At 43.6% G+C, this 11248-nt stretch overlaps 1 protein-coding gene across 1 annotated transcript; it reads right to left on the minus strand.

The window, feature by feature from the left end:
* Positions 1-343: 343 nt before the first annotated feature.
* On the minus strand, positions 344-10873 carry T265_15112 (hypothetical protein; the record flags this gene model as incomplete). Its single annotated transcript, XM_009176640.1, has 5 exons — positions 344-873; positions 1843-2034; positions 6709-7275; positions 8388-9606; positions 10631-10873. Coding segments are annotated over 5 exons (2667 nt in total), but the record flags the coding sequence as incomplete, so codon positions are not given.
* Positions 10874-11248: the final 375 nt, after the last annotated feature.

Here is an 11248-nt window from a genome sequence, read left to right on the forward strand (position 1 = left end):
AATTGTTTTCTTCTTTTGGTTGATTTGGTGAGTGCTGAAGGGAGTTGTCAAGTGGGCTGCAGAATAAAACCTGCCATCGTTTTCTTTGGTTGATTTGGTGAGTGCTGAAGGGAGTTGTCAAGTGGGCTGCAGAATAAAACCTGCCAATTCAGAAATTCTCCGGGAGGAATTACTCTTTCTTAACGTTTACCTTTAAAAAATCATGGTTATTAGAAACTGAAATTTCAGGGGAATGCTCCGGTGAGTGAGCCAAGGTCGCAGCCAAAAAGTTTCTTCCTGTCTTCACTGATTTTGCTTGTACGACGGAGGTTTTACTCGCGGATTCTACGGACTTTGCACCAACCTGTCCAGTTAAAGCTTCCCCCTGTTCATTCATGTTGGAATTCGGACTGTGAGGTGACTGAGAATGTGCTTCGTGCACAAAATCTGTCTCTTCCTCATCGTCTTCAAGATCCATGCCTTCGGGAACAAACACGCCCTCTTCATAATCACTCTCATTGTCTGTTCCAGAAACATTGTCGTGATTTCCGGAATCTTCCCAGTGTTTGTGGTTTGCAGGGGAACCACGCTCGTTTTCTCTTACCCTGTCCTTTTTCCCGTCAGCCAAATTGGCAGGAGTGCTTTCTTCAGAGGCCTGACTCATGGAATCTATTGACGGAGGTATTGTAGAGTACATATCCACAGTTCGCGCACGCCCACGTCTCGTAAGAAGGGAATGTGTCCCATCCAGTAGTACTGGGGGACGAAGTGTGTCAAATGTTCCGATTTGATCTTCCCCCCATGCCGATTCTGATGTACCTCGTGTGGCACTTGGAAGCAATGGCGGATTGAGAACCGAGTTTGGTAACGGATTTCTTCGTCCAATGACTTTACCTATGCAATAGGATAGGTAAAATAAAATTGCTATTTGGAGAAAAATACCAGGCTTCTTGAAAACACGGTTTCGATAGTTTCTCTTCAGCTGATGCGAATATACGGATCAAAACATTGAAACATAATGTGTCTGTATATTAGAACGCTATCAGAGAAAAACAGAACAGCGCCGTTGGCTAGCACCGGATAAAACAGCTGAGCCAAGGTCACCAACAGAATGACCTTGAGGTGCAGACAGGAGATAGTGATTGGTCATTGGTTTGTGTTAGATGTGGGGTTGTGTACACTGGTGGGTGAGTTCAAACACAGGAGATGAACGATATGGGCAAATACTTCTGATGACATAGAATACAGTCATGCAGTCAAAAAGCAATCTGGAATGGGCCGATAATGCGAGATTTTATAGATTTCTGTCATTGTGACTGCCTCCCCTGTAGGATCACGAAAGAGTGAATGGGGTATATTGGTTGTTAGTCAGGTAGCTGTTGACCTGTATGTCAAGGATTATAATTAGCTTTCAGGCAAGATCAACAACAAGTAAACGCACCTGACCAGTCAGTATTTCGACCTACTGTTATGGTGCATCCTGGTCGAATGCTGGCCAACTGTATTACTTGTTGATATCCTTCTGTGGCTAATTAGGCTATATAGCTCATGTTTCTTTATCCTACTGCTAAGTTATCATATCGCACGTCCAGCATACTGTGTAACACAGCTGCTAAAAGAGAAATGCATTTGCGTGTTTCAAGTGTGGATCGGCACTCGGCCTTTCACCTCAAATGATTCACAAACCAGCTGGGAGCCTGGCAGCATTTGGTGTTCCGTTTGTGACTTTGGGAAGTCTATGTTTGAACCAGCCTCCACACAAATCAAGCTTGAATGGAAAACAAAGGTGTGCCTGTTGTATGCTTAAACTTCTGAATACCATTTTCCTTATCACCCTTTCCACACAAACAACAGGAAACTTACCACTGCCGTCATCGACGATCGTCGCGTTATCTGGAAGTTTCTTGCTTGCATGGGTCATGTGTAGTCGGGGATTGGGATTCGCTGAATGACGATTCCTACTTCGGCGGGAACTGAACCACATGCTGCAGCCCTTGATAGTGCATTTGTGCATCTCCTTCAGGTGAACGGCACTGTAATGTATCTTGAGGGCTCCTGTAGTTTGTGGAAACAGTAATAACACTGTGGACTTTATCTCGGCATGCAAATTATTATTGTATTATCGGTCTACTGACAAATTAAAAAGTAGGCAATAATTTTAGAATATATGCGTCGAATGTGGCGCCACCATCCGCACCACGGCTAGTGATGCAAGAGCAGGTCACGCGCATCGCCTATTGACTTTCATTTAGCCAAATCTAGGGAGATAAGCATAACTCACGCTTGCATAACATTCAACCATATTGAAGCGACACACGTGACCACAATGCTCCCATTATCGCAAAAAATTAGTCTGGAAGGGAACTGGAATGCATCAACCGCAATTGCGTTACCCTCACTTGGAGAATTTCCAGTCAGGATTAGTTGGGCTCGGTGTAAATTCGGCGGCCTAATCATACGTAACAATATGAAAGCATAACCCGACTGGATATCAAGATCTTTCCTGGTTAGTATTAAAGTATGAGGAAGCTAGGCAATAGATGAAGTTCTCCGTCAAACGAAAAGTGAAATATTCCGTTTACTTTAACCGATGTCGTACTTATGATCGAACCAAACTGAATTCAGCTGAATGCAAACTTTTACTCCCAAAGTGATTGCTACCTTCCTGTAGGAATGTCACTTCTGAAGGGTTAGTCACTTTATATTGTATTATTGGTCTACTGACAAATTAAAAAGTAGGCAATAATTTTAAAATATATGCGTCGAATGTGGCGCCACCATCCGCACCACGGCTAGTGATGCAAGAGCAGGTCACGCGCATCGCCTATTGACTTTCATTTAGCCAAATCTAGGGAGATAAGCATAACTCACGCTTGCATAACATTCAACCATATTGAAGCGACACACGTGACCACAATGCTCCCATTATCGCAAAAAATTAGTCTGGAAGGGAACTGGAATGCATCAACCGCAATTGCGTTACCCTCACTTGGAGAATTTCCAGTCAGGATTAGTTGGGCTCGGTGTAAATTCGGCGGCCTAATCATACGTAACAATATGAAAGCATAACCCGACTGGATATCAAGATCTTTCCTGGTTAGTATTAAAGTATGAGGAAGCTAGGCAATAGATGAAGTTCTCCGTCAAACGAAAAGTGAAATATTCCGTTTACTTTAACCGATGTCGTACTTATGATCGAACCAAACTGAATTCAGCTGAATGCAAACTTTTACTCCCAAAGTGATTGCTACCTTCCTGTAGGAATGTCACTTCTGAAGGGTTAGTCACTTTACTTTCCCGACAGTTTTCCTCTGTTCAGTGTCCGACGAGGGCTTTCTGGTCTTTATATTATGATGTTTCTCATCGAGCCCGCCTGCTTTGGGAGCAATCTGCAGAACATGGTTGTCTTTGTGGATCAAAGTCAGTCTCACCTGCACCCCACTACCCTTTTCACAGTAAAGAATTTTAGTTTAGCAAGATACACTTACTAGCAAACAACTTTTGTTTTGCCAGAGACTCACCTGGAACCCAGCTGAATCTCTCGTTTGTGATGATTCCATGCAATTCAATGTGCTGCACCAGGCCACCTCGTGTTTCAGTTGCCACGATATTAGAGATATCGCGACACATGTATGTTTGTAATGCACTACTCGCAAGGTTGTTGAAAATTCGTCGACAGCCCACGACCGGTTTCGCCCTTCTTGGGGCTCATCAGGTGGGCGCAGCCCATATTAAGGTAAGTGGTCAGTCGAACAACTTTCAATAAATTCCTTCTCTAGCTAGTTTACACACTCTTCAGTACTACTTTACTCGTGCGGAAATAAATTCAGCAATGTAAAGGGATTTTCCTAAACGCGCCATCGCTCTACAATATTTCATAGAGTGTCACGCAGATGGGAACCCAATATATTCTACAGAGGTCGTCTAAAATTTGCGTTCGTTTATTATGCTGACTTCGGTCATGTTTTTCAAGTCGGTCTTCGAGGTGAAATCATTGGCCGCTTGCCGGATAAAAGACAAGCTATTGCTGATGCTATGACTTCCCAAGGTAAATGTGGAGTTGCTTTTCGGCGAATAGTAACGCTTCACCGCTGACCTCAGGCCCTTAAGGCTCTTGTGTGTGAGTTACATTTGAGGAAGCTGTTTCAGCTTCGAGTGGATGACAGCTTGTTGGAGGGAGGGGGTAAATTCACGCGCCTTTTTCTAACGAACAATTGGAATCAGTTGAGCCATGAGGTATCTTTGGTTAGTTGCCTTGAAAGTTAACTAAATGCTTACATAGAAATCGTGCCTGCGGACCCAAAGGACATCACTATTTCGTTAGAAGTTAAGATCTCGTTTTTGACGTGAACCAATTTTACCAAACTTCGAAATACCCTAACCTCAAAAAGTTAAGCTAAGTCCTGAGTACCCACTCAATAAATGCAGTGCCATTCAAATTACTGAATTAGAAAATTACATGCACGTATGTCGCAGAGTTGCTCACGGACGCATCTGGTGAGTCTAAAAAGGGCTAAACTGGTCGTGGGCTTTTCTATGTGTTTTCAGCATCTTTATAAGTAGTGTATTCCATGGGGAGAAGTTTAACTGAGTACAGAAATTAGCCAATCAGCAAGTGTAAGACTGGTAAGTGTAAGCTGGTAGGAACCCAAATAAGCTACCCACAGTGGGTACTCAAAAATAAGCGGGGAAAATGCGATAGCCGGTGATGGTGGACAGCATGAGTGGCCAAATTCTGGTAACACTTGAAACTAGGAGGAACATGATCAGCTAAGTTTGAACTTTTCCATACACCGCGGCTTTCGTGTCCATCAGGCGAGCGACCTCTGAGAACCATTACTCCCTGAATATCAGCACATCCTATCCATGGGAAATTCACAACAGAGTTTTTTCATTTCCTCTATTATCGGACGGTTTTTTCAAAGTAAGATGAATCCGGCAGGTAGCTGGAATAATAAGCCATGCAGAATGCTTTGGCGAGCGAAGAAGACGTGATCGGTTTCCGGGAAACTCAGCTGCATGATTTATATTTTATGGAGGCTTGTCAGGTGGATGTAGAGGGATAAGTTCATAGATTAGGTTATTTCAACCTTGGATTACGTGTCTACCTGTATGGTTAGTTAACTAGTGTTTACTGTGAGCGCGATTTGTGGTTAGATCAACTACTGAATAGTTCAGACAGACACCAGGCACTGTCGGATAATGGTTGCATTTTACAGAGGATAAGCGAATATAAACATTGTCACAAAACCGGAGCAGTGGGGTAGGTTCTGGATTTGAATGAGCGCTTAACTGAAATACTAATGTAAGAGGGCCACTGACATAATTAGACAGAACCCGAGTGTTTTTCAAGAGCTACGTCATCAACTCTTAATTTCCTAATTTATATCTTCAGTAAAAATATAGCAGCAATCGGGGACTTTTAACGGTTTACCGTCGCACTAAAAGCCCCGTATAATCATTGGCATGAGCAAATATGTTTCTCATGTTCGGCCGATTGGCATTCTAGGGATTTCCGGACGACTAAGGGCCGAAGATTCTGGAACTCAGCACCGGTTTTCGATTGCTTCACTCTGAGACTAGGCAAACGTGGAGTAACTCAGCCCTAGTGCTTTCTTCGGTTTACACGGAGGCTACACAATTATGGGGTGTCACAGCTGGATGTCTGCTACCCGTTATGTCCTTATGTCCAAGATAGCAATGCAACTTTCCGCACAAGCACATTCAACAATGAAACAAATCATGAAATTGGGAGGTAAACCTGAGAAAAATAACTGTTAGGACACTACTCACAAGGTTGCTGAAAACTTTTCGACAGTTCACGACTGGTCTCGCCCTTCTTGGGGTTCAACAGCTAGACGTGGCCCCGAGTTTCCGTCAACATTATGTCCTCTTGAACCCAAATTAATTTGCAACTTAGTGTGTTTCTCGAAAACGGTCCAATTTGGGTTCAAGAGGACATAATGTTGACGGAAACTCGGGGCCACGTCTAGCTGTTGAACCCCAAGAAGGGCGAGACCAGTCGTGAACTGTCGAAAGGTTTTCAGTTTCAATAAGAAGGAATAGATCCTCCTCATACCATTGGACGAGAAGAAGCCCTGGAAATGGTCAGCTGAACCATGCTGAACCTACAAAGAACATTGATTTCGGATGGACCAAAAGTTTACCGTCAACAGAGCAATCTTTAGGTGGAAAATACACTCATTTGTGTATCAAGTTGGTCTTCGCGGCAGGCTCAACTGAAACTTTCGTTCATGATATCCTCCCGTAAAAACCAGATTGACATGCAAATGAATCTACTTGTCAAATTCGGTCAAATATGGGTTCAATTAGGACCTAAGTTTGACGGAACCTCGGGGACTGCGTCTACCTGATGAGCCTTAACAAGGGTGAAGCCAGTCGTGGGCTGTCGATTAATTTTCAGCGACTTTGTGAGTAGTTTTCATCTTCAAGTAGCTTTAGATGGCAATAGATTCATTCTAGTTGATCAGGAATGATTCTGTTCCGTCGGACTAGAGAATAAGTAATGCTCCACATGATAGGAAGATACCTCACTCCAATAGACCTATTGGGGTTATCATCACGTTTGACGTCTAATATTATTTATAGTGATGACTTTACAGCGTGAATGTGTTGTTCTTATTGTGGCTAGGATCAGTCAACCAGTATTTCCGTGGGAACCAATAAAAGAATTATGTGGTTCGGTTTTTCAACTGCATGATATCTTACCTTTGTCACAGAAAGATTTTTTGCACGTGGTGCAGAGAACGCGCTTCTTGTTTCTGGACACACTTGAACCGTTCACCGATCCGCGATCGTCTAAGTAAGGAGATAGGTGCGTGCTCTCTGCTGCTTGGTACCCTACGCGTTTCGAGTTGTCCTGTCTCTTTCCATCCACTCGTCGCTTTCCTGTTTGTTGCGCACCAAAAACGTTGTGTCCGTTCTTTGATTTGTGACTGTTGTTAGCCTCGAACGGTTTGCGATGTGGTTGAATCAGTTCCGTTGTCTGTAAATCCCGTCCAATATCGAAAGTATCCAGACCATCTCGCTGAGCAAATGTCGTGTGCGTTGTGGAAAAGGCAGGCATTAATGTTTTCGTTATCGTCTCGGACAGATCACTGTTTGGTCCAGTAAACGACTTAGTACCACCTCTGGGCATCTGTTGCTGTTGACGTGACGTCAGTGAGGACAAGTATAGTGCACTTCTGTTTGACGAGGAGTTAAGTAGCTGTTCCTGCCTTTTATGAAGGTCGCCGGAGAATGTCTGTTCCATCGAAGACCAGAAACTGTTGGACACTAAAAAACGGTTAAATATGGGTCATCAGGGTATCTGGGTGTCACATGAGATACCCAACAAACTAACTACATCGGGCAACTAGAGCGTCTGCTTGATTTGAGTGTTGAGCCGTCGGAAACAGGGACGCAAACGAGTTATCTGATATTTGGTCATCAAAACTGCAGGCGTGAATTTATTATTACGGGTGAAAATTGCTCTTCATGTCTGCGTTCATATAAGCCTCGTTGGTTAGTAGAGCATACTGGTGGTCGAATAATGAAAAATCGTGGGTTCTAGGAAGATTCCACGATAGAAATGTGAATATAGATGAGAATTTGCACATTTTTGTCGTTGCCGTTGAATCACCCCAATGGGAGGTCTCTTGTAAGTACCCGACTGAAATCGCATGCCTTGCTTACATTTATTAATCCTCAACATCTCATTAGGTACCACCATGCCGACACATTTGAAATCAGGATGAGATATAGATTTTGGTTCTGGCCTTTGTCATCATATGGACCATTTGTTCCATGTACGCAGACGTTATAGAAAAGTTACATTGAGAAATTGAAACTGGAACGATGATTTGTTTTATCACTATGAGGTGGTGAACCATTCGAGAAGAAGATTGTAAATCAGTTGGAGAGTTAGGGCAAATGCCACATCAAACTAGGCACTTTGGGGTCTAACTTGATCATCTTCTCTAGGCAACAATAGACAAAGAGACCTTTATTCTGCTTGTAGGGTATTTTACACTTGCAAACTCTGGTATATATTCGGATCTACTTGAGTGTCAGTGGTCAATTAGAATCACAATTACGCATGTTTTTCGTTCAAAACACCGGGTTCTTTCTTCTACTGGCACGGATGCCTGAGGTTATCAGCGAGCCTAACATTGCTGGTACCACCAGCCTGTTATGCATGCTTGAAACTGTTGCAATTATTGTTTAGTCTGGAGAGGCAGGGGCATTTTGAGCGTTCCGGATTTGGAATAAGGTCAGCTGGATCCCGAACTGATTCTGCTCTTAGTAGAAACAAAAGTGGCCCAACAAAATAGACGGTAATGCCTCGTACTCTAAAGTGGATGGCGCAGTGTACAGAAACTCATACAACGGACCATGGCGACGCTTACCTTGACCAAACGCATGAGGAAACATCTGACCAGCAAAACTGTCATTCGGGATGACACTTTGAGATGCTGCCAGCTGGTTGGTTAGATGCTGGAATAATGCCGGATTACTCGATATCAGATCTAATGGATTAAAACCGGGTGGTAGGTTTGCTGATGTTTCCCCTGTTGATTTGTTTCGCAGTGCGGTAGCCAGCAGATGGGCTAACTGTTGCGGAAAGGGGAACCCGGTGGAGCCAAATGGATTGTTACCATATCCGAAGACAGGTGAACCAAATGGCTGTTGCATGGATAAGGCGGACCAGTTCTCGGACCCCACGTGAGCTTCATTCCCCGATGTTGAAGACGAAACTGCCGAAGTGGCTGGAGTCAATGTCAAACGCGGTTGTTCACACAGCTCCCGGTTAGTCGGTGTTGAGTTGAGTGCTTTTAAATCTTTCACGACAGGCGATCTTCCATCTACACACATTAGATCGTTTATCAGTAAGGGGTTGGGACTCGGGAATTTTGTATTCGTCATGGTTCTGTTGGAACTGGCTAGAAGTGGACCAAAGTTCCCAAGAGTTGGATTTGTTGGCATTCCCGATAATGCCGCAGCAGCCATCGCAGCGACCAAAGGATTATTTGCTTGAACTTGGTCGACTGCATGATCATCCTTGGGGAAGGAACACACAACGGAACTTCCATTAGCTCCTGACTCCTTTCCGGATTCATTATGCAGTGACATGTTCAGACCTGATGAGTAATCCGGTAGCTTGTTAGCTCCCTTCTGACAGGATACGGAGTTCTTATTCATCAACTGGGAGGTAAGTTTGCCTTCGTTTGATGGGGAACCTGAAGATGAAGAGCTCCCGGACAAAGAAGAAATCGTAAGAGAGCGTGTTGCTGGAGAGCACTGAGTTGCCGAAGAGTAGAAAAGGTTTTTAACGTCATTGGTAATTTTCAGGGATGGTTTGTCTTCTAGGCTGAACGTGGGTGAAATCGGACCTTGCGAACTCGAGGTTTTGGGTGACGGCGTATACTGACCATTGCATAGGCCCATACTCGGAGAGAGATTTGACGTAAGATTACCAGAAGGACTCGGAGGTCTAAAGGAACCTAGCTTCAGCATGTCTTGTGCAAGGACTCGTGTTTCGGGAAAGCGGATAAATTGTTGGATTATCAGAGGTTCTTCATCCAAGCGACAGATTTCCCATTGTTCTCGAAGCTGGCCACTGGAATTCTGTGAAAGGAAAAAAAGCAAGTTGCCGTTAGTTGGAAATCAGCGAGATACGTGCACAATCGCCATGATTGTATATAGTCGCTGGCTTAGATGAGTTGTTCATCCTCCTAAAAGTTAAAAGTTACAAGGTAATCTTTAAATCAACATTTACTATAAACGCCACAGAATAAACCTGAATGGAGGTAAATCCGTCTGCGAGAGCGATGCGTTGCTGGTTATACTAAGTATTCCCTACAAATGCGCTCATTTCCATACCTGTTTGTTTTTTACAGGAGACTTATCTGAAACTCAGTCAAACCTTTCGTTTATCATGTTCTTCTCTAACCGAATGTGCTGAACCAGGCCGCCTCATTTTTTCAGTTGGCATGATATGCCAATGTTGCATTGTGTACACGTAACTCACTGCCCGTAGAGTTGCTGAAAACTGTTCGAAGGCCCTTCTTTTGGAGCTCTTCGGGAGAAAACTATAGATGATTCAACTGGGTTTCAGGTGAGTCTTTCGAGAAAACGTATACGAGTGAGTGGATTTTGTCGAATTCCGTTCAATTTGGGTTCAAGTAGAACACAAAGCTGATGGCAACATTGAGATAACATTGAGTGCTGTCTACCAACCTGGAATATTTACAGAGCAGAACTGTCTGATTTGGTGGTGCACTTGCATATTTCATTGACAATCAACTGCTATTTTTAACTCACTGGTTTTGCGGTTTTATCACACCCAAAGCATTCTACGTCAGAGGACTTATTGTTTTTTTTAAGCGACCAATATGGCTCAACAATTTACACTACGAATAGGAGTTTGGATGCATCTTTGAACCGTAGATCCCAAAAAATGCAATGCGTGCAATCGCAAAGTCTTATAACTTCCTCAGTCTGACATCAAACGAAATGCCTTACAAAGGTGTGGGCGATTCCACACGTCAAAGAAGTGCAAAGTAACCGAGTGTGAGAATAGCAACTTTGACACCGGTACTGATGCCGACAGTGATTGAACAAAGTTCATGATATGAAACTTTTTACTTACAGTGAGCATGTATCCTCGACTGTAGTCTTGGAATGTCCATCCAAATGAGAGCAACAGGCGAACCACATCTGACTGGAGAAGTTGGGCAGACAGTAGTCGGTCGAGCAAAATCTTGATGCGAATAGGGATCGCGTGACATCCGAATAAGGTCATACTCATGATTTCAAAAGTTGCGCTAAATCTGGCGGAGGTTGTGTTTGGAGTGTTGTCGACGAGTCGAGGGTGACTGGCAAGTTTGGTGAGTACTACAACAAGCGAAAATACATGTTCTGCTCAAGGATATGCGTTTTCAGAAGCACATCTGTTTTTCCCAATGAAAAGAGACAGAATCATGGAAGGTCTACGTTCAAATTAAAGCAAATCAATACAACTTGCGCGCGTGAAGAGGAGAAAATTATACATGGAAAAGTTCGGAGAATTGTACTTTAAAAACAAGTTAACATAGGAGGTTTCGTAAATTCTTACAGAGTGGATTACTCTAGTCTCATACATATGGCGCTCGTGAGTCTACAAGACGTTTGAAATTTGCAGCTTTCTGTCACACCAAGTTTGGCAAAGAGGAATAGGGATAGTTATGTCAGTTGGTCACTAGAGAGGCTGTTGAAATGTATGCCCCTG

The sequence above is a fragment of the Opisthorchis viverrini genome, assembly GCF_000715545.1.
Source record: "Opisthorchis viverrini unplaced genomic scaffold opera_v5_353, whole genome shotgun sequence".
Classification (NCBI taxonomy): Eukaryota; Metazoa; Platyhelminthes; class Trematoda; order Opisthorchiida; family Opisthorchiidae; genus Opisthorchis; species Opisthorchis viverrini.